The sequence below is a fragment of the Hippocampus zosterae genome, chromosome 12 (genome assembly GCF_025434085.1).
Source record: "Hippocampus zosterae strain Florida chromosome 12, ASM2543408v3, whole genome shotgun sequence".
NCBI lineage: Eukaryota > Metazoa > Chordata > Actinopteri > Syngnathiformes > Syngnathidae > Hippocampus > Hippocampus zosterae.
The window spans coordinates 5,733,715-5,760,660 of record NC_067462.1 but is presented as its reverse complement, the minus strand read 5'-3'; the positions used below and the strand labels follow the sequence as shown (position 1 = coordinate 5,760,660).

General features: G+C 44.9%; 2 protein-coding genes and 1 long non-coding RNA gene across 5 annotated transcripts; 2 read left to right on the top strand and 1 right to left on the bottom strand.

Moving 5' to 3' along the window:
* Window positions 1-25: 25 nt before the first annotated feature.
* osbpl6 (oxysterol binding protein-like 6) lies at window positions 26-24,510 on the bottom strand. 2 transcript variants are annotated; one of them, XM_052081650.1, is made up of 23 exons: window positions 24,361-24,510; window positions 19,324-19,525; window positions 16,376-16,498; window positions 16,026-16,079; window positions 15,619-15,732; window positions 15,353-15,523; window positions 13,926-14,061; window positions 13,684-13,787; window positions 13,406-13,498; window positions 12,726-12,894; window positions 11,161-11,291; window positions 10,014-10,121; window positions 9,576-9,707; window positions 8,901-8,988; window positions 7,146-7,399; window positions 6,321-6,458; window positions 5,235-5,298; window positions 5,039-5,117; window positions 4,143-4,287; window positions 3,928-4,072; window positions 2,775-2,901; window positions 2,569-2,691; window positions 26-2,265 (listed from the first exon to the last, which is right to left on the bottom strand). In XM_052081650.1, exons 2-23 carry the CDS (start codon window positions 19,468-19,470, stop codon window positions 2,154-2,156), a joined length of 2,757 nt encoding a protein of 918 aa, XP_051937610.1. In that variant the 5' UTR covers window positions 19,471-19,525; window positions 24,361-24,510; the 3' UTR covers window positions 26-2,153. The 2 variants fall into 2 exon arrangements, with proteins under 2 accessions (XP_051937610.1, XP_051937611.1); XM_052081651.1 differs by lacking the exon at window positions 13,406-13,498.
* Window positions 4,012-12,657, top strand: LOC127611287 (uncharacterized). Its single transcript, XR_007965285.1, has 3 exons — window positions 4,012-4,152; window positions 4,210-4,337; window positions 12,342-12,657. It is a non-coding gene; the product is annotated as an uncharacterized LOC127611287 (long non-coding RNA).
* Window positions 24,340-26,897, top strand: LOC127611282 (cytochrome c-like). Of its 2 annotated transcripts, none has more exons than XM_052081711.1 (3): window positions 24,340-24,465; window positions 26,031-26,207; window positions 26,291-26,897. In XM_052081711.1, exons 2-3 carry the CDS (start codon window positions 26,036-26,038, stop codon window positions 26,434-26,436), a joined length of 318 nt encoding a protein of 105 aa, XP_051937671.1. In that variant the 5' UTR covers window positions 24,340-24,465; window positions 26,031-26,035; the 3' UTR covers window positions 26,437-26,897. The 2 variants fall into 2 exon arrangements, with proteins under 2 accessions (XP_051937671.1, XP_051937670.1); XM_052081710.1 differs by lacking the exon at window positions 24,340-24,465 and adding an exon at window positions 25,273-25,432.
* Window positions 26,898-26,946: the final 49 nt, after the last annotated feature.

The following is a 26,946-nucleotide window of genomic DNA, read 5'->3' as shown; positions in this document are numbered from 1 at the left end:
CACGCACGTACACACACAGGTGAAATTGGGTGAATAAACCACACACCGAAGGTCCGGTTTTATTAATCCAAGCACTATGTAGCAGCAGTGTACAGTGTTGATGGAACGATATGTACTTTAGTTTCAATTGCACTTTTTAAAGAAGGTACCATCAGGGTCCCCAGCGGACGTGGTCTGGTCCATGACAAGAACAGAACCTTACCGTGAGGCATCTGCAACAATCATTGGCAGGCTACACATGCAGGTGGAACAATAGTTGAAGGCTCTTTTTTTTTTCCTTTTAAAGGAACATCGCGTCTGTCCGTTCTACTTTCCGCTTGTGCTGCTGTCCAGTGTTCCTCTCCAACGTGTGCGCACATACACACACACACCACTGAGGGGAGTCCACACTCCTGTAGAAGGAGCATGTCTCTGTATGAATGACTGTCCTGCACTTGGCTGGTGACCAGTCCAAGGTGTACCTCACCTCTCGCCCAAAGTCAGTTGAGATCGGTTCCAGCTCAGCTGTGACCCTAATGCTCCAGAAAATGGATAGATGGTTGGACATGTTTTCAGGTGTCCAGATGTGCTGTATTTACAGTTACTTCAGGCGGCATGTTGTACGGTAGCATAGCAAAGAGCTTCGTTGATGGCTTTGTGTGTGTACATCTACTGTCTGACGTGTTTGGCAAGAACACAGGTTGTCCCTTTGGCTTTGTAATCACTAAGCAGATGCAGATGGGTGAGAGTGGGACAACTTCTCATTTCCAGCAGTGTGTGTGTGTGTCATTCTTGTATGCGTTAAGGCACAGCAAGTGAAATTGAATACTTGTTGTGGAGATATGATCAACAAAAGTGAAGATTCACTCTAAATTTGTTTGGGCTGTCAGCAATAGTGTTAAAACAAACGGGCCATTAATAGAGCCGTTGTAGCTGTATCCGTTTTTGTGGTTAATTACTAATCAGGAAATGAAACTTGATGAGCGGGAGTGGTATTTTCCTTGAATGAGCAGCAGATGGCGCTGCTGTCTCAAGGTTGACTAAGTAGCTGCCTGAACATGATGTACTGTACACTGTAATGACAGTCTTTTTTTTAAATCAAATGTGAGCCAGGGCCTCTCGCAGTTCCAAACCAACACGCATTAGATGGCTAGAGTAAAATAAATAAAGCCACTTGTCAATTTGGAAAATTGTATATCTTTTTTGTGTTTGGCATTTTAGTCTTTGGATTTGCCCCATTTTAATTGATTGATTTTCGGAGGGAAATTACAAAATTAATATATACAATCAATAAATTAACCTATGGTTCGGCATTGACTAAATACATTATTTACAGTTAACCGAGTTTTGGGGGGATGGGGGGTGTCAAAATCAATATAGTTAATCAGCAAGAATGATTATTTAAAAAAAAAGACGACTGAATACATGGAAACGACCTCATTAAAAATAAATATATAAATAAACAGCCAACATGACCGGAGTCTACATAATGCTGCATAAAATGCTCGACAGGTCACAATTTGCCTAACCCTGGCAGCGTAGCGAAGGAAGCTCAACATTATATATGGACGGAGTGGCTCGTGCGCAGGTAGTTAAAAATGAGACAATAGGGCCAGGGAGTGGGTGGCAGGGGGCGGGGGCGTAGCAAGCTGAGAGTGAAGAAACACTGAACTGTCGACCATTGTCTGTCTCTTGGTTTTCAGCTGAACGTGATCATAAATATGCCGGGTGATGTTATCGGAGATGTGTGCCCTCAGCTGTGTGGTTTGACGAGTTGTTCCCCCATCACAAACTGTATTAAAAGGGAAAAAAATAAATCCAATCTGCTGAGATATTTTATAAAAATACCCATTTTTCTGCAACATTAAGGATGTATTAAATATGGCCGGATGCCAGTGAAAGCTCTCTAAGCATGCATGTGGTCGTAGCTAAGTATGGGCGTCCGCGTTTAAGGCCGACTCGGGAGTCGTTAGAGTAGCTGAGAAAAGATCTATGCGACCTTCGCAAGCATGGTGAAGTTGACCCTTCCTTGTGAGAGGTTTCCTCCAACGGTGGCGCCGCAGAACGCCCGCCAGGACTCGCTCACGTCCAAGAGCGTGTTTTAAGTCTTTCTCCTCGCATCTCAAGTGTCCAGTCAAATGCCGAATGCGAAGAGCGGAGCGAGCGGACGTGCGCTACCACAAGCTCACTGTCGGTTCCATGTTAATAAAGCCGGGATTTTTCCGCAGCTCCCAGTACAGGTTGTTGGAGACCCATCGTTCCCTGTGATTAGCGTCAACCACTTTCCTGTAACAAAAAGAGGACCGTAAAATTTATTCTAGGGTGAACATAGAGTTTGAATGAAGGACAAAGGACGTCGAAGGCTTTAATGGATGGGTAACTGGAGGATTGCAAAGTGAAAAAGAGACTCTGAGGGAAGAAATGGTGAGGAATGAAGCAAGGAAGAAATGAAGTTGGAAAGAAAAAAAAGTACAAAAGAGGTCTGGGGATATAGGAAGGATGTAATGATTAGCCGGAAGAATGGGAATAAACAGGCAAGGTTTCGTAAGGCTTGTATGATCCGCTGAATGAGTGTTGTTACTGTCTTACTTGAAGAAGCGGGGCTCCTGTTTGACATTATTCTCTTCATTCCACTTTCTCCTTGTTCTCTGCAGGTCTTCGATTCGCTGTTTCTCTGAGGCGGCTAGCTCCAAATTGCCCTCCTCTAGGTGCCTGGTGTGAGGCAGAGTACATGTTGATTTACTGAATGTAACTGTCCAGCATGTGGGATTTGTGTTTGACGGCGGTAGCGTCACCTTTGATCGGGTCTGAACCGTGCGTCAGTTCGCGGTAGGACATCTTTGAGCTCGGGACAAAGCTCGTTGAGTTCAGTGGCAAACCTGGTGAAGCCATAGTATAGCTCGTAATCTGTGGGCATGGAGCCTAGCAAGAAAAAACAACAACATTGATGTACAGTGGGATGGGGACGGAGCCCTGCTGCGAAGAAGAGAATTCGCAAGTAATGGCCACTAAACATTACCATTTGGTTTTTCTACACGTCAGCAATTGAATAGTTGCCCTCCAGTCCCACACTTTGATGCGATTCTCTGTTCCCTTTTATGCAACATAACAACCAGCAAAACAAAAAAGCTTACTCGCCCTGCCATGCAAGTACAGTTATCTCTAAATTCCCTTTCTTTTGACGATGGTCCAAGCGGGGCTAAACTTTTCTCTCTTGATAAACACTAGGTTTCTCCACTAAATAACGAGGGACATCGCGACCGCCTTGTAACATCTTCCGCCCACTCTGTAATTCCATTAGGATTGGAACATTGCTTTCTATCTGGCAATGTTAGTTTTATAATGTGATTTTCACGCCGCATCATAGTTTGTCGACTTGTGTGTCCATAATTTACTCCGCCGTCCTTTCCGCACGAGCAGTGCATGTGCATCCTGATTACGTCATTATTGTTTACAAACTGTAAAATGATCGATTCCTTCGGGTAGAGAGCAGATTTTCCCCATCCCCCCAAAAACAGGAGACAGACCCAGAACCCTCAACCCCCCCCCCAAAAAAAATCACACCAAACCACAAATATGTGGGTGTCCACTGTATGCATGTGCTGCTGTTTCATGTAAAAATAGCAGTTGAGTGACAATTACCGAAAGATCTATGCTAATTTTCGTTAGCTCATCGATGGTATTTTGCATGATATATTAGCATTAAGCTATCAAACAAAATGACATAGTTTGGTTGAGCATTTAATTATACAATGTTAAATCATCTTGTTTTATGTGAGTGGCCAATTAACAGCTTGAGGCAAGCACTTTCCCTGAGGAATACCTCAAATGTGATTCAGGTTACATGTGTTCATCCTATCGTCTATCGCAGATGATCATCTATTACGGTTGGGTCCGGAAGGTATCCCCGCCATGAACCAGGGTTGAAGTGACAATCCAGCGGCCTACCTGGCCTCCAGATACATTTGGCGGAAGGTGGCACGCCACAGTAAAGCCCCTCGTGCCATTTTCCAAAAAGCCTGTGGATCACTTTCCCTTCTTGGTCCATCACAAATCCTTGGATCTCGTTCACATTAGAACTCCAGTAGTTCCCCTAAAAGAACGACACGGGTCGTCAACATGGAGTCCACACGTATCCGAGCCACAATGAAACCTGCGGTGACCTTGACGAAGGTGAGTTTGCAGAGGCAAGCGCTGCTTTTTGTGTTTCTGACGGTAATCTCGCCATAGTGTTCGATCCACCGGCGGCCACTGAGGATGTTGTGGACACACGTGGTGACTTTGTTCCATTCGTAGTGATCTCCAAACCTGAACACATCAACAACAAACTGTCTGGACATGTCTCTCCAGGTGGGAAGGTAAGAACAACGCAATGTCGTTTTTGTAACGCCAATTTAATTGTCACATACCTCGCATTCACAAAACAAGACCACCAGGAGTGGCCCATTACGCTAGGGTGTTTATCGAATCTACCTACATGAGTCACTTGAGTTTCACTTAGTGAATTAACTCATACACTCCCAAAGACGTTTTTAAACGTCTTTTCAGACTTGGTTCAGAATTGGCTGGCACTGAATGAGTTAATTGACAGAAATAAATGAAATGTGGCGTCTTTAAAACGACTGAACGCAAGAAGAATCGCAGTCTTTACAGATAATCAAACCTTTCATTTAAAAAACATTTTCACGGTCGATTTTTTCTTTTGCTGTGTTTCAGTCAGATGTGTTCTCTTTATTATGCGGCAAGAGCGCACAAACATTGGAAGTGGTTTGATCAAGTTGTGGGTTCAGTTCAATAGCTCCACATTTTCAGTATTCATGCATTAATTATATTCAGGGGTAAAAATAGTTGCGCCCCTGGGGCGCCCACTACGGCGCGTTACATATTTGTGCCTGTGTGAAACCGGTAAAAGACTCAAAACCACCAAGAGCCACTGAGCACAGCATCGGATTTTGGGGTCTGTTTACAAGTGAAATTTCACTGACGTACATACGGTCGTCTACTTTGGAACTCACCCCAAATATTCGGCTAAAATAGCGAGAACGGGGTGCGTCACTACCTGGGAATCATCAGGCTCACTGTCCCGACTGGCAAGATCTCCATTGATTTTCCCCAGAATTTGTTTTTCCATCTGACGTCTATGGAAAGAAAAATAGCAATCGCTGTCATATTGAAGTGATCTTGATATCCCAAGTGTAACTTCCATTATTATCGCATCCATGCCGAATCCCCCACTAATCGGAGTTGCATCCTACCTTGCCAAAAGGTGAAATTCTTGGACTCGCAGTGGCAGGCAGAGATGGGAGGGTGGTGGCTCACCTTGAGAGAACAACACAATGACAGTCTACTTCATTGTCTTTAATTACACCAAACTGGCACCCCCCAAAAAATGGAGGAGGAAGGCAGAAGGTAAACTGTCATGTCACAGGTGGTGTGCATATTGAACATTTGTGAAGCTTTGTGAACTTCCTGACAAAATCCATATCCATTTGACTCCGTTCTTAAAATTTTAAACACTTCACACTTGTTTCTCAATTCATCTTTCCCCACTGCAATTAATGGAGGTGCCATTAATTCTGCCTCCTCAAAAATAAGCCAACACACATTTTTGGAAGGTGTTTTTAAGAAGGAAAATAGCATTCTCTTACATTGGACTTTCTAAAACATAACATTTCCACAATTAACTACACTGTAAAGGTTCTAAAGAGTTTGGGCATCATGATTAATTCATTGCGCTCCTTCTGGTGTGTGCAATTTGGCCATACGGGGGCAGTATAACAGACATAATGCAGATGCCAATGAAGAGTTTCACAGCTGCTGATGGCGGCTCAGTAAGCTGCAGTCAGTCATATTGGTCGTTTTTCGCAGACGATATGTGAGTATTGTTATATTGTCGATCTACATGTGTTGCTCCACCTTTTGTGTTTAAATATCTGTTGCGTTACATTATCCCAGAGATGCTCTTCGTTAGCTTGTCAATGGTGTTTCCGTGATGTGCGAGCATGAAGCTCGCGGGCTTTATGGCAAAGTTGTGTGTTTGATTCTCTTTGTTTTATATTTTGTTTGACAGTAAACTTTGATTGTGAGAGACAGTAAAAGAACTTGGGAAGCCTCTTTTTCGAAGAATTGTTTGCTAGCTTCCAAATGCCTGCTTGTTGTGAAGTGAGTTGACTCAGTCACGACACAGAGCTCATATTTAATTTTTTGCTTGTATGTCATAGCCAAAAACCGGCCCAGCAACTGCTCCTTTGTCGGATCGCTCGTTTAACAAGGCACTACTCTTTTCAATGTTGTGAGTGAGTGTGATTCCCATAAGAAACGTTGCGCAAGCATGACTGTACCTGTTCAGAGAAAAAACAGAAGCCCTTGTCTTCTCTTATACATTCGTACGTCTCTCCGAGGAGTGGGTTGAATGGCTTACTTCCTGCTCGGTAGTAGGTGGATGAGTAGCCTGAGACAGCGAAGGCGGCAACCAGAACCTGGCACAAGCCAAACAAACACCGCTCACATCAACCTAAAGGGACCAACATTCTTCATCAATAAGATATGAGGCACAGAAGCATCCTGTCGCCCCGGCAGGGTGGAACAGCGGTACAGCGGCTTGCACCGTCGCCCCCACGGGTTCAAAACCGGCTGGGGTCTTTAGGTGTGGATGCGGGTGGTTGTTTAAAGGTGACAACCTCGTCAGGGCATACTGTTACAGGGATTCTGCGGGTCTATAAAAAGCATTCATGGTCATTAAATTGACTATGTGATAATTAAGGCCCTAAATGGCATTTAAAAAGTATGAAATATCATGTCCAGAAATATAAACTCAATTGACACAGCATTGTTCAGCTCCAAGTAACTAGTTAGCACTGAGCGAGCTTGCTCCAGCTTTTAAAGTGTGCTTTCGCGGGTGAGTATATGTGGCACTTTTAGTTTAAAGTGGCACTGAAAACGATGTTAAAAAGTATTAAATGAAATTTGATCATACCCGCTGAAACCTTGAGTTTGATATGGCCTTAAAATAAAGTGAACAGTATCACAAAATAAATTCAAACCTCTCTCTCCTGTTTTTGATGGAAACTTCGGCCCCACTACACCACTGAATTTTAAAATCGGTCATTAAATGGGTACTCGGAGAGTTGGAAAAAACATAAAGAGGTGGTATTAGAGAGGTTTACCATGCGTTCAAAAGGATCTTCCGTCTCAGCGGCCTTGTCCAGCAGCTCGCTGTACTCCAGCTCTTCACACATGCGCTGCAGCGTGTTGAGAGGCTCGTTGAGCTCCACGGGCATGGACACTTTGGACAGGTCCTTGCCGATGTTGTTTCGCAAGATGTTCCACAGGTTGATGTTGCCGGTGTCGGGGCAGGGCGCCGGCAGGCACGTGCGCCGCCCGTTACGGAAGGCGCAGCCAGCAAAGTCTCCGTTGGCCACTGAGAAGAAACAAAAAACACTAAATGTCGCTTTTATTTCATGTGATATTCACAGCCCCCCCAATCAGAGGTGAGCGGTCAGACAACTTCCACACTCAAATCCACACAGTCGCCGAGCGGGAACTGAACGCAAGCAGCCTGCACAGAAGTCGGACAAATGAACCACTGCACTGCCAAGGACACGGTAATATCAACTCACATATCCATTCAATTTGCTACGAGTGTGTCGGAACAAGCCATAATTTCAAGCAAAGTTTCATCTAGATCTGATCTAGATTGCCTTTACATTTAACATGGACAATTCCATTTGGACAATATTACCTCAGTAACAATATTGTAGAAGTTAAATACTTTATTTTGAGGTGTTCAATGAATCTTTACAGCTCAAGATATACTCTGAATTGAACTACTCAAATAAACTTTTCAGCGATACTATTTATTGAGGGTTATAATAGTTTTGGATTTTTGATTATAGTTCATTTTAATTTTGTTTTGACTTATGTTTTTTTTAAAATTCCATTAGTTTTCATTATTCATTCATTCATTCATCTTCCGAGCCGCTTGATCCTCACTAGGGTCGCGGGGGATGCTGGAGCCCATCCCAGCCGTCTCCGGGCAGTAGGCGGGGGACACCAAAATCGGCTGCCAGCCAATCGCAGGGCACACATAGACGAACAACCATCCACGCTCACACTCACACCTAGGGACAATTTAGAGTGTTCAATCAGCCTGCCACGCATGTTTTTGGAATGTGGGAGGAAACCGGAGCACCCGGAGAAAACCCACGCAGGCCCGGGGACAACATGCAAACTCCACACAGGGAGGCCGGAGCTGGAATCGAACCTGGAACCTCTGCACTGTGAAGCCGACGTGCTAACCACTGGACTACCGGGCCGCCCTAGTTTTAATTAGTTTTTTAATTTTTATTATTTTGACGAAAATATTTTGCTTGTTCAATTTTTATTAGTTTTAGTAATCGTTTTTTTTTAATGTGAGATTGGTAGAGTTCATTTATTCAATGAACAAAAAAATGCTTTTCGATTTTAGTTTATTTCCTTCATTTCCATGAACTATAACCTTGGCATCTGTATGTAGAATGTCAAATCTCATCATATCAGGGTGTAGCTTTTGCTGAAGCTACGGATTTTTCACTTGACTCCTGCTACTCTGTCACTCAAAACAAGTGTTTTATTTACTTTAAAGCCTACCTTTGAAGTAATAAGGCCAAATCTGTTAGTTTTCCACATGAGACTACTGTACTGAGGAGTTCCCTTTGACGAGAGATCATGTGTGACGAAAGATGTGTGGGATGTGACAGAGATAAAGGCCGGAGATTCCATCCCTCCCCACACAGGCTGCTCATAAAGCCGAAGAAAAAGATCTTGGCACAGAGCAGCCGAGTAAGTCGCTGTAGGATCCACTGTGGCGCCATTGCACTCTTAAAACTAGAAAAATGCTTCCTTTACAAAGTCAGCGGGGGCTCCGAACGAGATGGACCTACTTTGTCTGGAGACGTTATCGGTCACGCTGGCGTTGTCCTCTGAGATGTTATCGCTCACGTCGCTGACGTATGACTCATCGTCTGAGCCCTATTCGGGGAACAGGCACAGGGGGAAGATTTAGGATTGAGACAATTGCAAATTGTTAGGCGGATGGAAAGAAGCTGCCATGCAACATCTGCCCCGCTGCAGCTATCCCGCAGAGAGACACTGTGGCACATTTTACACGAAAGCCGTCACGTCTGTATTAGCCCGTGTTGCGGTCTCCTTGTGCTTTGGGTCTGAATGGGCCTGCCATCGGGCTACGGTGTGAGAAATGTCCTCTGGGAGTGATCCTTCACATGGCTCAATGCATGCCTGGAGAGCAACTCTCTTTAATAGCCCCTAAGAGGCCGACAGAGAGTTAGCACGCAGAAACGATGGTTTCAAGTGGCCAAATTGTTTTTTGTTGTTTTTAAACAAGGCTAATTAAAAATAAAGAAATAAAATACCAAATTGAAGCCGAACGAGGGATGAGGTATTTGCTCTAATTAACAAGAGCGCCTCTTAGTGCCTGACTATGATTGAGTTTCCGTTAAATCGGCCATTTTAACCTCGCAGGCGGCTCTCATTAGTTGCTAACTAACCCAGGGCCGACATTATCGTCCTCGCAGTCCACCCCCCACGAAGCAAATTACCTCGTTCTCAGATGAGCTGGCTGATAGGAGCACTTCCTGGGCATCAAAGAACTCCGAGACCGATTCCGACATGGAGAGTCGGCTCTCATTAGAGGCCTGCTGAGTCAGCGGGATCCCCATCTGCTCTACAACCTGCCAGTCAACACATGCAAACATGTTACACGCTCGCGGATGAGAATTGGAATTGAAAGACACCCGAGTTCGTTTTATGGCAAAGTTCCATCCATTTCTAATTTGTCATTTTCCAATAACATTGATGTCATCATCTGCATTGAATAATGATGCCCTAAAACATAACTGTGAGCCTCCATCAATCTTTGAGGCCATTGATCAATAAGGCAGGAAAGCAATAATACAACCGCCGGGCCGCCCTGTTGTTTTATCAATAAGGGGGTTTTAATTAGCACTGTCGGTGCCATAATGAACACAGTCACCTACCTCATCAGGAGTGGAAATGATATTCACGCTGACGACTTGCTCCGACAGGACGGACTCCGAGTGGATGCGGTTCAGTCGGGATCGTAGCTCTGCGTTTTGGGACACGGCCTTGGGCAATAGGGAAATGGGTTGTTGTCATGTTCATTGGCCAAAAGACCAATTGAGCCCAGAATATTTTTAACTGGCATGCAGTTGTGCTCAATGTTTTATATATCCTTGGCAGAAGGATATATATCAAATCAAATATGGCTACCACGTGGAAATGTTTTATTTGGTTATGGGATAGCGGGTCGGGGAAGCTTTTTGTTGTTACAAGAGTGTGTATGGTCTTTTGAAATGATAACATTAACTGAAATTAACTAAATGGCCTGATTAGAAATTTACATAACATTGAATGTTGTGCCTGGTGATACACACACACACACACACACACACACACACACACACACACACACATTTTTTATTTTTTATTTTTTTGGTGAATGGTGTGTCTCCACACTTTCCTTTTTTTGACTATATTTAGTGTCTGTGTATGATTAATCAATGAGTTTCTCAGCTCTTGTTCACCCAGGGCTGCCCTGACTTGGATGCAAACTGAGCCGTGGCAAAAAAAAAAAAAGAAAAGAAAAGAAAAAGAAATTCCTATGAAGTGATGGGTGATGATCATTTCCTCCCCCCCCCCCCCCCCCCCCACACACACACACACAAGGCTTTTGCCAAGAAATGTGACCTCTAGCTTTTGGACAATGTTGTCGCATAAGCCTGTCATTATGAAGAGGGCAGAACCATTTTACCACTGTGATGGAAACAGTCGATGAGGAGCAGTGCAATTACAGCAAGTCGCTGGGCCAGAGAAGACGGACCAAGGAGCAGCGTTAATGAAGTCCACGGCACATTTCGTTTTCTCGCCAATTAGTTTCAGAAAAGACAATTGGACGTCAACGCTCTCTTATATCACTTTATGCTGTTGAGTGCGGCTCGTTGAATCTACTGTACAGTGTTTCAGAACACTGTAGAGGCGGTGTAGTAGGAGTTATTAACTAGTCTGCACTTTCCTCAAATTTTCTTGGTAACCAGTGTAACCATAATAACCAGAAAATATGTTTGACAGACACATTTATTCGGAGCGAAAGACGGGGCTCATTACCTGTGATAGAGACTTCCTGAGGGAGTTGATCTGAGCCGATTGGTCCGACTGGTCCTGGTCAGACAGAATCTGCTTGATCTTTTCTTTCTCTATGGCTACTGTGTTGAAGGCTGACTTGAGCAGAGCGTGGACTGCGTACAGAGAGAATGACGCAAGAATGACAATGAGCACTTATGCAGCACGATTGATTGATTTATTTTAGTTACGTCCTCGGCTTCGGCTTGGTGCGTAAATGCAATGTAGCGTTCTTAAAACATATGATGTAAGAGTGAAGCACGATATCAGGTTCGAGACCACGTCGAGTCGTTTGGCACAGAATTTGAAATGCAAATCTCAAGAGCCACCGAGTAGCACATCGATGCGATGGGATGTAAAATTGCCTTGTGAGCGTGCAGAGGGATGACAGAGAGGGATGCCGTCGCTGACTATATTATGTAATGGAGCAATGCCTCCCGAGCTAGTCGACTGCAGCCGCACGGCATCACACATGTGACATGCCTCACTGTCCACTGCTTGTCTATAAGCGAACCCACATATGCTCTTTAAGCCACCTGCGCATGGAAGACATTTGGCCAAATATTTAAATTGGAAACACCGCCCGACTTGATGCACCGCAACCTTCTGCCGTAAATAGTAGGAAGAAGCCATAATATTTTGGTGTAAATCCAGTGACGGTGTGGCTGCAAGTTTTCGACATTTTAAAGAGGGAAGTCAAGTACAAAAAAATAATCTTCATAATATATAGCACGTCGGCTTCACAGTGCAGAGGTGCCGGGTTCGATTCCAGCTCCGGCCTCCCTGTGTGGAGTTTGCATGTTCTCCCCGGGCCTGCGTGGGTTTTCTCCGGGTGCTCTGGTTTCCTCCCACATTCCAAAAACATGCGTGGCAGGCTGATTGAACACTCTAAATTGTCCCGAGGTGTGAGTGTGTGTGCGAATGAATGGTTGTTCGTTTCTGTGTGTGCCCTGTGATTGGCTGGCAACCGGTTCATGGTGTCCCCCGCCTACTGCCCGAAGACAGCTGGGATAGGCTCCAGCACCCCCCGCGACCCTAGTGAGGATCAAGCGGCTCGGAAGATGAATGAATGAATGAATAATATATTCTATATAATACTTACATTTGTGGAATATGAATTATGTGAAAAAAATAATTGACCCTTTTTTTTTTTAAATCCATCTCAGGGTGCAGCCATTTTGCCTTGTACTGCCACTGGCCGTCGACTGAAAATGACATCACCGTGCCAAAGGGCTCAGCTTGCGAACATCAGATGACCAAACCCCCCAAAACAGGTGAGCCATGACGGTTGTTACCTAAGCCCTTAGGCAGCAGAGCGGTGTGTGTGTGTGACATTCCAAAATCATGTGCATTCAGTGGGGGAAAAAAAGCGACGACAGGAAGAAAACCCATTTTAGTCGACTTTTCCGGTGTACTGGTATATGTGCAAATGTTCGGCCATGTGTAATGTGACATAAGAGTTTCATTCTTCGTGACCAAACATAAACCAATGAAAGGGTTAAGTCAGCTGTAACCAGACGCTCTTCAGTCACGCTTGTTTTCATCTGTACCTTTTTGGGCAATGGTGCAGAATTCCTCCTGTAGTTTAATGTAGTCACTGGTACACTCGACGCTGTCTGTTAGCCGGGAGGCGGGAGCTTGAAAGTCCCCCATCTCGGCGCAGAGGTTCGGGTTGGATGAGTGGAGGCGGACGGCTGACATGCTGGATGATAGCGGGACCTAAAGAGAGGTGGCGATGCGGGGTGAATCAATCGAGAAGTGCAATCCTGTTGCGAGCCTGTCTTGTTAGTCCGTAAAAGCCAAATGCACATTGTGCACTCGAATATTATTAGAGGCCTCGAGACACTTACAAATCAAGCATGCCCTTGTCAAAAAAATTTTGACTCTCTTATCTGTGCTCTACAAAAGTATTTGTGATACCTTTCTTGAGAAGGTGTGGATAAAATGTATGAAAGCCAGGTGTTGATTGGTTTGTTGTTGTTTTTTTTAGAAAGCACACAATGTGCTCAGCAAAATAAGAGCAAAAATGGGCAAAACAGAGAACAAGACCACTTAACCAATGCTGAGTTTTAAGCTAAAGAGAAACATAAGCATCGATTTAAAAAAAATTAAACCTAACAGTGTATAAGTGTTATTTTCTATTTCAAATTGGAGCCAGCATTTTTGTTCTAGTGAGGTCTGAGAGTCAGCTCTCTCTTGGTTTGTGACACAAAACAAAGAGAAAAGGTACCTGAAGCTGGAATTTTGAATCTTTGCCGACACTTTTTGTCCTCCATCTTCTGTTCATGCGCTTTTCTTTCTTTGTCAATTCTACACAAGCGGTCTAGGTGGCAAACGATGCATCGCAGTATGTAACACAACACAGTCACACAAAAAGCAAGTCAGACAAGATCCCCCCAAAAAATGAGCAGCAAACAAAATTCAGAGGCAAATGGGATGAGTGACGCTAAGCAGGGTGTGTGTGTGTGGGGGGGGGGGGGGGAGTGTGTGTGTGTGTGTGTGATCAACCTGCATATCTGCAAAGTTGGGTGCCGACTGAGTCCTCTGGAGAATCTCCAGATTTTGCAAGAGGCCACTCAGCTCAGTCAGGCTGGACTGGCATCGCGCAAGTTCTGAAATGATTTTGTCATTGAAAGATGCTGAACCAGATCATAGCAAGTCATCCCAGATAATCGTTTGACACACACGAAATGAGGATAGCTCCAGGAGACGTACGAGCTTCCAGCTCAAACGGAGACAACAGAACGCACCCTCTGCGCATTTGTCCATCTCCTCGGATTCTTGTAGCCAGGCAGCCACCTTGCTCTGACCGTTGCTGTAAGAGGCGGGCAAGCTGCTGCTGGTGGGGACTGGTGTTTGCCATGGCAACCCGCTGGCTTTGGCATGCTTTCAAGAGATACAAGGGTCGGTGTCAGAAGTAAACTCTTGACAGAAAAATAAGCCAGAAATAGTAACACGTAAGTCAGGGAAGCAAGCCCTGTCACAAAAAGGTGAATATCTGCGAGTAAGTGACGCACACCTAAAAAGGTTTGTAATTAACCTATAGTAACCATAAAATGGCAGCAAAGTACTCTATTTGTTTTACAAAGCTACGGCCTGAGTAACTGAAGCTCTTCCCCTAACCTCAACATAGTTCTCAAGCCCTAAAATGGTGCCAAAGGTGGAATTATTTTAAGAAAATAACCAATGCCCCCAGCCCCCCCCCCCAAAAAAGCCCCAAGTAGGCGGATTTACAAATGGAGAAGCACAACTGATGCAGGGAGTGTAGCCATTATTTTTGGAAAGGTGCTGCTTCTGTCACATCAGACGGAACTAAAAAAAACAAAACAAAACAAAACAAAACATCCCTTTCCATTTGTCATTGTTTAGTATTCAAATGAAGCACAGCTGGAACAAAACATGAATTTGGCTGGCAGATTTTGCTTTGACATGAGACTAATTGAGCAGATGTATAGATCAGTGTCTGAAATTGTCTTTGAAGGGACGAGAAATATGTACCGTATTTTCCGCACTATAAGGCGCACTTAAAAGCATTCAATTTTCTCAAAAGCCGACAATGTGCCTTGTAATCCGATGCACCTTATATTCTGATTTCTTGGATGGAGCATTTTAAATGTTCTGTAAGGCTCTTTGTTATAGCTGCTCTATATAAATAAAGCTGTATTTTATTGTATTCTTTTGGCGTAGCTCCATCTAGTGGATGCATAATGCAACCACAGCCACATACTGCTAAACGCCTAAAAGTGCGGAATTTACGGTAATTATGGAAGACGGCAGAAAGGAATGGCGCTCTTAACACTTTTCAGGGAGCCCCTTTCAGTCGGATTCCAACTACGGGATGTAAAGTTCTGCTTCAGACAGTCTAGTCTAACATCCTGACCCCTTCATTGGAAATACTCTGCAGTGTTTTCATTGATAAAAGCCCCAGCGCACAATGCGTCTAGACCACGGACAGAAAAATGATTCCTTTATCTTAACGCTCAGATCCATTTTGTCTGTCAGGTAGCCATTAGAGCAATGGACTCTAATCGAGCACGCATACACGGCCATCAGTCAGCGAACTGATCACTGTGCGGAGATCACAATGACCTTTTAACAAAGAGGCAGACAATTCACAAGAGAGAGAGAGAGACTTTCCGCGAGCCATTTTCACCAGTTTGTGTCCCGAGGGAAATACCTTGGCGTCGTGTCCGACGGTCGAAGCGGCTTGCGGTGACTCTGCAACCGCAGACGAAGGGAACGTTCGCATGGAGGCGTCCCGAGGAGATCGCACGATCTCGTTCTGTCGGTAAAGGCGGTGATGTCGCAGCTTGGACACCCAGGCATCAAAGATGTCTTGGGATTTGACCTACCAAAAGTTGAGCGGACGTTTATTTGATCTCGGTCAAGCGCTTTGACGGATTGGTCAATACCGAAATGACAATCCTGACTCTTGGCGTTAACCTTGAGGTGATAGATATGCTCCTCGGTGTCCAGGTCAATACGACGAGCCTTCTTTTTGATGGACATCACAGAGAGGCCGACGTCGATGCTGCCGTGCAGTTTGCCTTTCTGGATCTGAGACACGCGTCTAGTTAGGTTCACGAGTTAATAATTCCATCAATTATTCGACATCAGAACTTTTTGGGGGGGGTTTTGTCTTCAACAATTCGCTTCTACATTTCCGGTCTTCATTGCTGAGTCCTCACTACAATTTTTAAGCAAGGCCCTTGGCCATTTTTTGGTGTAACATACAAATCTGGCGCAAATGAAACACCGCAACTCTTGCTTGCAAACATTACAGCTGAATCATTGTTGCCAGGCCAGTCTGCCCGGTGCCTGCGGTGGGGGGTTGAGTCAGGGCTACTTACATCAATGGGGGACTTGGAATACTTCAGGATACCATTGTCCAAAACAAAAAATCGCTGCAGAGGAAAACAACAACCCTGTGTTAGTTCATTAAAAAAAAAACAACTTAATTGTGAATCCCTCACGAGAAATCCTGCATTTGGAGCTGCAAATAGATTTAATTGAAATGTGTTGCTTTCAAAATGGTGCATGCTGGTCTGATGGCTCGGGAATTATTTAGGCTTGTCTTAAAAAGTCAATAGGTACTGAAGAGAAACCTTTTGTGAAGAAGCAATTTTATTCCAACTGCAGACGTTCAAGAGCTGCTAGCGGAAAACAGCCCAAAAAAAGCTGCCAACGGGGCCCACCTTACCTTATGCCAGCCTTTCAGAGGCCATTTACGCTTCTTCAGCATAAACCCTTCGTGTTTATCCGGCCTCTGGACGTTGCTCTGACCGATTTTCAGCCCCTCGATGATTTCCCAGCTGTCTGTCTCCTGAAAGTGCAACAAAACGATTGCAGTGTCAGAGCTGATCTGCTCATTCCTCCGGAAGGAAAAAAGACAAGAGAGATGTAAAACAGGATGACGCTCAAGCCCGCAGTCTAATGGAGGAAACCCTTCGTTCGACTCTCTTGCGTAATGTTTGTGCTCCCCCCCCCACCTCCCTCCCCCTCCCGTCGCATCCCCTCGTGTGCTCTGAGTATTTCCCCTCCATTAGCTTCCTCTTCACTGCGCTCTTCTTGCCCTTAGTCTGTAAATCAAAGTGTCGTCTTTGGAGCAAAGAGAGTGCAAGGTCACGCCGGGACAGGTGGAACCCCCTGCCGCTGCCCAGAGAGAAGAGCATTTGAACGCACTGGTCATTATCTAGTTCACTGTGCAATGTGCTCTAAAATGATAAATACGTGAGACGTGCTGGTTGATTGTTTGCCCCACACTGAAAGGGGTGGGGGGGAAAAAACACCAGTCCTGGAATTTTGATGTCATTTATCGTGCATAAGCGAAGCGCCGATGGATATGTGGAACTGGGAGTCGCAGCTTGGAATTGAAGCGGATTTACATGGGGACAGCAGACTGAGAGCCAATCTCTTTTCGTTAATGGACGCTACAGCTTCTTGTTGCTTTCAAACTTAGCTTGCAGCAGACGTGTGCACATTTTCAGCAGGACGTCTTTGATCCACTGGTGAAAAGGACACTTTGATTCGCTCCTCTTTCATTTATAACCGCTTCAAATAACAAAGTGTATGCAGGAAAAGTGGTTAAGATTGTACGACTGTCTGTGTCTTATGTGCTGTGTTGTATTATTTTGTCATTTTATGTGACATTTCATGTCAGGACGTCGCTTCCTTGCTTTGGGGTTTTTTTTTCATGCCAGAGCTCTCTTGTCTTTTGACCCTGAAAGCAGAATGAATGAGGCCAATTGGATTCCCTGCACCCTGCTCACATTTATTGATCCCGCTGCAGAATAATTTAAAGCCGAGCGGGTGGGAGAGAGAGTCTTCTGTGCGAAGATGTAAAGTAGCTAGGCGACCTCCCCCTTTTTCTTGCACTCGATCACAAGTGAAAGAAAAAGACAGAGAAACGGCACGTAGCATGTGACGTCGGAACTTCCCGACATAATGGCGCAAATCAGTCTTTTCATTCACAACTTGTAGTGAGCGTGGTGCCCCATTTTTTTTTTTTTACACCGGCAATGAATCAAATGATTACCGCGACACTCAACTGAACAAGGACAAGCACTCCTCCTGGACATGTTTCGGCTAAATCAGCACTATAAATATCAGTGCGGCGTCCCTCTTCGATTGCGCACATCTGCACAGCAAGGAAAATGTCGGGATGTCTGAGAGGAATACAAGCGAGCGTTGAGACATTTCAACACTTGACATGATTCAAAATGCAGGGGTTAGATGGAGCCCAAAGATTCTGCTCGACGAGTCACTCACGAGGGTTTGAAATAAGTAAGCAAGACGCATTCCTTCTATAGAAATTGTCGTTTTGGTGTCCTTTCGGGAGTATAATGCGGCCTTTATGCACGTCGAAGCAATACAAAAGACGGCAGTTACCCGTCATGAAAAGAAAGCGGCCGGATACAAAGAAACTGAAATGACTGCCTTTGTGGTTGGACGCTTCCACCGCAGCGTGTCTGCCTATCGGCGGAAAGCTTCTGGGCTTGAATCTTGACTCGGGCCCTCCTGTGTGGCGTTAGCTCGCGTGACTTTTGTCTGCTTACGACCCGCTTTCCAAAAACATACTTTCGGTCGACTGAACACTTGACATGACTGCGAGTGGATCTTGACCAAAGTCAGCCGGGCTAGGCCGAAGCTCACCCAGCCGAGTGAGACAAACTTTTTTCCTTGTTTGCGTAAAGGGAAGGATCAGAACAAAGCAAGCACTAAATCGTCCCATCGGCCTCAGCAATGCTCACATGCCATGTTTAGAATTATGGATGCACTGTAATGAAAAACTTTTTTTTTTGTAATCATACATATACGGATTGATGAAATCGGTGGGAGAAATGTAGAGAAAAGCCAGAACGTGTTTCTCAACAATCCTCCAAATAACCTCTCTTAACTCATTCACTCCCAAAGACGTTTTTAAACGTCTTTTCAGACTTGGTCTAGAAATGGCTGGTACTGAATGAGTTAATTGATAAACGAACTGTGTCGGGGTGAACCACAGGAACTCCCCTGCACGATAGCCGTGGAAGTCATTGTTATCATTACAAAAACAAGTACAAGAGGAGAGGAGGAGTAGAACTTTTAATTGCCAGCATGAAGGATTCAACTGTACACTTGCAAACAGGCCCCAGCTCTCATCAACCCGACTCCCTTTCCGCCTTAAAGTACTCCGGTAAGAACGCAAGTCTCCTGCGCAGCTTAGCGTAATATGCCCACACGACCACAAGAACACCAAGCCTGCACCAGTCCCCTCATAAATGATTCAGAACCCGGTGCCGATGGGAAAGTGGTGATGTCGTAGCTTCCACTTGCATTCTGAATTCTGCAGTGGCAAAATGAAGCAGTCGGGTAGAATCAACCTGCTTTTTTTTTTTCAGGGCTTTGTTTCTTCTTACGGCATTTCCAAAATGTGATCACGATCTTGAGCTCGATGAGGTTTCATAATCGATTGGGTTGGATTTTCGCTGACATGCACCCAATACAAAATCCGCTAAGACTTAAACTGTCAAATCCTCATAACGACCTCACGTCTCCTCCGAATGACAACAGAAGCCAAGTAGAAAAACGGTAGTGTATCCCTGCATAATCCCTCATCGTGAGCAATTCATTAAAATATAATTAGGCTCGAAAGGTATCGCACGCTACCTGCCGGCTGTCGCGCTGCGACGAGGAAGAGGATGACGCGCTCTTGTGCACCGGTGTGGAGGTCTTGTTGACCGCCGCGTAGCTCCTCTCCTCGGAGCTCATGGCGCGGCCGTGGGCGCCTCGCAGCGAGTGTTGGGAGTGCGACATAGTAGAAGGCGGTCGGCTCTGCTTATTAGCTGGTGACTTGCTGCTCGATCGACATCTGAAAGACAAAGAAAAAAAAAAACTATGCAGTGTATGTTTCGTAGCCGCATCTAAATCCCGCCACCCAAATTTGTGCGCACCCTCCCCATCGCTATTATGAGCAAATGGATGGCATGGATGTTCTCTGGCTTAATGTGCTTGGCATAAAGTCAAAGCTTATCTTAAGACAGATCGCTCTGACCACCACAGACACAATCAGATGATCAATTTATGTCAATCTCCTGGTTAATCAGATCAGCTAAAACGATCCTAAATCTGTTTGTATAGATGGATACCCTCCCCCACACCCCTCCACAAAAAAAAAAAAAGCTGAAATCTGTGTACCACTATTCTTCTGTCCATTTATTTGGTTGCCGCTAACGTCGGGGGAATGATTATCCAAAGTTTGGTCAGTCTCTCTGTGGCTTTGAGGAAGCTCGCCGCCACGGAGCAAGCGCGGAATTACTTTGGAATGGATGTGAGCGGCGTATGAATTGACTTGGCGTGTGTGACAAGACTGCAATCTTCGCTTGTCTGCTTGATGTCACTTTGACGTGATTCCCACTTTTTGAGGGTGTAAAATGAACAATTGTAAAAATTTATGGGGGTTGGGGGGGGGGGGTTGAGTGGATAAAATCAGTATCATACAATCTAGAGCGGCGGCCCGGTAGTCCAGTGGTTAGCACGTGGGTTTCACAGTGCAGAGGTACCGGGTTCGATTCCAGCTCCGGCCTCCCTGTGTGGAGTTTGCATGTTCTCCCCGGGCCTGCGTGGGTTTTCTCCGGGTGCTCCGGTTTCCTCCCACATTCCAAAGATATGCATGGCAGGCTGATTGAACGCTCTAAATTGTCCCTAGGTGTGAGTGTGAGTGCGAATGGTTGTTCGTCTATGTGTGCCCTGCGATTGGCTGGCAACCGATTCAGGGTGTCCCCCGCCTACTGCCCGAAGACAGCTGGGATAGGCTCCAGCACCCCCCGCGACCCTAGTGAGGATCAAGCGGTACAGAAGATGAATGAATGAATGAATCTAGAGCGTTTGGACATTTAAATGGCAAATCTCTCATTTGCCGAAAACAAGCCGACTGTTTGGCAACGAACGAATCGGGTCTCGGGCTTTGATGTCCGTCAAGCTCTGGGGAGAGACTCCAGTCCACCGAGCAGCTCGGCGCACCTCCGAATTAGGCACTCAACCGTGCGTTACACTCACACACCACAATGTATTATTCAAGTCCTTTCACTTCGTCACTCTCTCCTCCGTCTTAAACCAACTAAGATGGGGCTAAGACCATTTAATAGAGCCGCGGAAGCGAGAGCTTTAGCGGGTTATATGGACGGGTTCATTTGTCTTACCTGTAAAAATCAAACCGTTTTACTGGTTATTCGGTGGGAAATTAACTGGCGTAGGGGGGGGGGTGCTAGTTAGAGTGCTCCTCGCCGGTGACGTGCGCTTTGGCTAATTTACGGGTCACTCGGAAGGCGCGTGTGTGTTTGCGTATACTTTTTCATGAATCCAGTACAAGCAATTTAATCAGAATACCCCCCCTCCCCCACTAACGGAACACGTGCCAGGCATGCAAAGGGCTGTAAGGCGGTGTCCTCGTACTGTTTCAGTTCAAAACACATTCTCAGAGCCATATGATGGAGTCCTTGGCTGGCTGGGCAGCAATTCCGCTCGGTATGAAGACAGTCGGCGTGCAGGACACTTGAGCCCTTGAGCTTAATCTTCTAAATCCAGTCACCGTGATTATGACTCGCTGTGAGCACAGGCGTCACCGCGTAGCTGCGGCTAACCGCGGCACCTATGTGACGAGGAATTTTAAAATTGCGCGAGGCTTGACTTTCATGCTCAATTTGCTCTTTGAAGAAAGGAGACTGACTATACATTGGATGTAAAAAGGCGCCACGCCCCCCCGTTCAAATTCCTCAATATGCCCGGTTAACACCTCCAACGTTTGAGTTCAACACGGCCGTTTGTTACGAGTGCAACAATAACGCGTTTGATATAAGCACGTGCCTGTGGATGATGCACGGGGGAAATGTGTCATGTCGGTTGGAAATGAGCCAACCCCCACAGCCGTATTTCCCCATGACCGTTTTTCAGTTAGCCGCGTCAGTGAAATGTTGACATCGGCATGAAAAGCCCCTTCGTGTCCTTTTCGGTTGTGCTTGTTCAACAAAGCGGGTATTGCTACCAAACATTTATAGATTTATAACTTCCGTCAGAAAACATTCAGAGGAAAAAAAATAAAATAAAATAAAACTTTAAAAAATTCATTCATTCATCTTCCGTACCGCTTGATCCTCACTAGGGTCGCGGGGGGTGCTGGAGCCTATCCCAGCTGTCTTCAGGCAGTAGGCGGGGGACACCCTGAACCGGTTGCCAGCCAATCGCAGGGCACACAGAAACGAACAACCATTCATTCGCGCACACACACTCACACCTAGGGACAATTTAGAGTGTTCAATCAGCCTGCCACGCATGTTTTTGGAATGTGAGAGGAAACCGGAGCACCCGGAGAAAACCCACGCAGGCCCGGGGAGAACACTTTAAAAAATTTATATTTATAATGCAGACAAAAGATTGTAGTAATTTAAGGACTGTTATGTCGCCACTTGCGGTCGACTGAAAATGATTGCCCAAAAAACCTTTGACCCGACTTCCCCTTTAACGCAGGATTCCAGTGAACCACCGGATTTACCTACTTATCGTCAGTATTCCAAACGTGATCAATTGCGTTCATTTTGAGGGAAAACGACAGCAGGCTTAGTCAGCAACAGACCAAACAGACTCTCCTGAATAATCTTTGAGCAAGATAAATCCCTCAGGGTCTTTTCTTGGAAAATATGCTATGACCTTATTGGAGAGGCTGGTGAAAAGTCCAAATTGTCCCTGAGGGTTCCAGAATTTGGATTCAAGCAAGGAAAACCATCCGTCCTGATAAGAGTGGCATCACAAGATCCGAGCCACTCGGCAAATATTTCACGATTATCACAAGGCTCACAAGAAAGTCAAGACACCACCAATGTCTGCCCTGATTTAGTTGCCACCACATTGAAACGCATCCACAATATCACAGTAAGCACTCTCCAAAAACCCACCGCAGCCAATCTCCCTCTTGCAATATTAAAGTGCAGCAACACAAACAGAACGGATCTGCGAGGCCAACCGAATTCACTAGTTTTACTGACTAATGATGCACAGGGATAAACAGAGTAGCCAGCCAGTAGGTTTCAGGCAATAGACATCAGGAGGCTGAGACGGGGGTGGGGGGGAGGGGGGAGTCACGTTTTTTTTTTTTTTTTTTTTTAGAGACGCTCATCATTTTCCTAACTCGGTAACTGGACAGAGCCAGTTTATCCTGGGCTGCATTCATGACATCATCTAGGTAGAACCGTTTTACTCTGCAATGCTTCTCGGCCACTTGTCTTGCTGGAAAATCGACCGAATAAGAATCTTAATCTTTAACACCGTCGAGAGAAAAAAAAAATGTACGTTGATGACACCACATGAGGTGTCTTAGGCAGTGAATATGCCAAACTGAGGCAAAAGATAAACACCGTTACAGATGAGTCATAGTGTCGTTCTAAAAACAGTCTGGTTATTGTTTTCATTGCGTCGTGATGGGTTCATCAGGAGCACTTTTTCAAAAAATAAAAAAAAACAATGGCGTGATTCAGTCATGAATATGCAAATAAAAGGTCATTTCTCCACCACATCATTTTTAGCCAACAAGCGGATGTATGCATAGGAAGGGATGAGGACATCTTCAACTTGAAGGTTTTTCAGGAGGGCCAAAGAAATTAAACTGCAGACCCTTGCAAGAGATGCTAAAAAAAAAAAAAAAAAAAAAAACAACAACAACAACAAACTCGCACAATGAGCTTCCATTTACAGCACAGGTGTCTAACTCAAGGCACGGGGGCCAGATCTGGCCCGCCAGATCGTTTTATGTGGCCCGCGAAATCAAATCAAACATGTCACCTTCCATGATGCTTACTAAAATCTTGACCAAAATGTAAAATTCTCATATGTAATAAATAAGAGACATATTCTAAGCATTTTATTGTAACCAACCCCCTCATTAGAGAAACAAACAAAAGTTGAATAAACCATTATTATTGACTTTTTTTCCCAGTCATAACAGCCCTCCAAAGGAAACGGCTATTAAAATGTGGCCCATGACAAAAATGAGTTTGACACCCCCTCCCTGATTTACAAGATCTCTGCATCTCATTAATTTGTGTTATTTTTTATGCCATTTTAAATGACTGCAAAGTCACTCGCCGCCCTTGGGCCGCAAAAACTGGCAAATAATGTGGTGCAATCCCATAAAGTGACAGAAGTTGGATAACTTACACTATGGGCAATCCGCCAACCAAACCCCCCCCCCCATCCAAAACAAAGCATGGATGGAATATTAAGAATACACATTGTGCTTTATTGATAAGGCTTTAACAATCACATTAAAACGGTGGTTGAGACCTGCTGGTTGGTTTTGATTTATAAAAGGTGAATAGGTTACATCACCGAGGCTTCTGTCTGGATGCTGAATTGCCGCTCAACGGCTCACGAAAAGCCAACGTGTGAACGAACAAACGGTCAAAGTAAAGCCGTTCAATTTACGACACAACACACTTTGCAGATGCTAGTAAAGTCAGCTAGGTGATGGTCATGTCTGGATGGTCCTCCGCGAATCACATCCGGATGCAAATCCAAAAAAAGGATGCTCGAGTCTCGTCGGCTGAGAGGGTGGACACAACGCAGCGCACTTCGTATCAAAGCATTTTGTTGCAGTCTTATCAGTCACGTAGCTTAAGTGGTCGTTCTGGCGAAGAGAACAGCTTATTGCCTTACCACAGACGCGGTGGTGTAATGACCATGTCTTTACAGTTCTTGGCGCAGGAAACGACCGAGCTGGCTCTCCTCCCTGCCTGGTAAGCGGCGATTGACTTCTCCGAGGTAAGCCGTTTGAAGGAAAGTCCACCTCCGATACGTCAATTTCTCGCAGCGGGCATGCTTTGGACGTAGGCCAGAACACAGTGGGGAAGTGGAGGGGGAAAAAAATGCTGTGTTTGCCCCTTTCCTCGCATGCGAGTTGTGATGCTCTGCTCGGCTCAACCGCACTCTGCTAGCTCCTCCCTGCAGCAGGATCGCTTTGAGTGGGAACAAAGCAACGGAGTGGATCTTGCGGACACCCGCTGGTCCATAGCGTCCGTAAGACGCAAAATAGAACTCAGAATGGAAGTTAAAACCGTGTGCAGGAAACACAAAAAGTCGTACCTTAGATGCTAATTACAGACGTAATTAGCATTTAAGGTGTGCTGATGAGCAAGTTTTGTAAAAAGAGCAAACATTCTCTTTCTAAAAGCAGAAACCTCGAGTGCAGTGTTCTCTTTTTTAACACCAAGTACTAGATATTTGCGTAACCCCCCGCCCCCCCCAAAAAAGATTATTTGATTTGTTAAGTATCATCAAATATAGGAGCTGCTGGAAAGGCAGTTATAGATGAAAGAGAAGATAAGATAAGATAAGAAATCTTTATTCGTCCCACACTGGGGAAATTGAATTGAACCTGATTGGTTTGCTATTGCAGTAACTGAAACCAGATCAAGTGGGGAAATTTCAAGTGATAGATATTAAGTGAATTATTGACAATTTTGTTTGGATTTGTTGGTACTGGTGTTTAAACATCGATTAACAATAGAGCAGTTAGGAATGAATTGGCTTGCCCCGTTTTGTAATCAAAATGCACATCTAGTGTAAGGCAGTGTGACGTAAATGGTCACCTGACTGATGACGTATGAGCTGGCGTAAATTCACCGGTGAGTAAGAAACCACGTGCGTATCAGTTACCGGTGATTCGTTGAAGAGGTGAAGTCCGACGACTGGAAAGTTATACATTTGGCAGACTGAAAAGTGTTTGAAGGTAAGAGGTGGATAGCTGCAGATCTACCATTTTTTGTTGTGTAACTACCAGTAAACCCTTTCTGAAGCCCCGGTTAGCCGGAGAGACAACGTGATTTCATTCGTACCGGTCGATCTTGCTTTCTTATCTTAGTCAAGTCAAGTCAAGTCAACATCTTAAAAATAATTCTAAAATGAATGGGGAGCCAGTAGCATATCTGTACTGTTTGCCAGTTTTCATTTTACGGGAAAGATGAGTCGGTTGTCGTTTCACACTCTCTGGGTGACTATATTCCACCGTTAAGACACACAGCTTCAGCTACTCGGATTTTTAATCACACTATCGTGAGGTTTTCTCCAATACATTTTCTCCTATTCTTTATCCGAGCGTCAAACTAATGTGGGCTTAACTGTTTTCAAACTTTAATGATGAGTTTCAAGTTGCCCAAGAAAGGGAGCTTTTGTAATCGCCGGAAAATTGCATAATTTGTTAAAGAGCGCCCCCTAACGGTCGAATATTCATAGCAGTGCGCCACAGGAAGTCACTACATTTTACCGTGCACTTAGTATGTGTTGTAAAAGGCATGCTAATGATGTCTCAATGCGTGTTATGTTCACAGACAAAATGCCTGGAGACATCAATAAAGGGAAGAAGTCCTTTGTTCAGAAGTGTGCTCAGTGTCACACGGTAGAGAATGGAGGGAAGCACAAAGTGGGCCCAAACCTGTGGGGTCTTTTTGGTCGCAAAACGGGCCAAGCAGAAGGTTATAGCTATACGGACGCCAACAAAAGCAAAGGTAAGAATGGTGTCATGTCCGATAACCGTGATATCAAATTTAAAGAGTATATTTGATGGAGATGTTCTTTTCTTGACTTCCAGGCATTATCTGGGATGAGGACACCTTGAATGTCTACTTGGAGAACCCCAAAAAGTACATTCCCGGAACAAAGATGATCTTTGCTGGCATCAAAAAGAAGAATGAGCGCGCCGACCTTATAGAATATCTTAAATCTGCGACTTCTTAAAGACCTTTCCCCGTCAAGATGAATTCTCATTTTCTTCTCAACTATGGACAATTTTATCACGGCTGCGCCTCTGTTTTTCATACTGTATGATCCACCTCCTTGGTGAAGTGATTGATAATCTCTTGTTTTATTGGGTTCCTTTTTTCCAATGCAGGTGTAATTTATGAAACCACATTTTCACAATAGAACCTGTGAAAGCTGGCGATTGTGTTTATTCTAGGTTTTTGGAAGGTTCATTTGAACGGTATATAAGACTAACCAAGATCTTACACGGGGAGTGTAATGTCAGGGCATTTTAATTTTTTGCCAAGTGGTAGGCTAAGAGCAGTGGGGGTCAGGGATGGCATTCATGCACAAATTGTCCACCTTTTAATTGCCATCGCTTTTCTCCCATTGAATGTATACACGCTTAACTATCGAGGTATTGAAGTCTATTCCAAGTAAAAATGGCTCTAGCAGGCTTTTTGTACACTTCTTTTGTGTATTGACAAATTCTGTTCCAAGTTTACA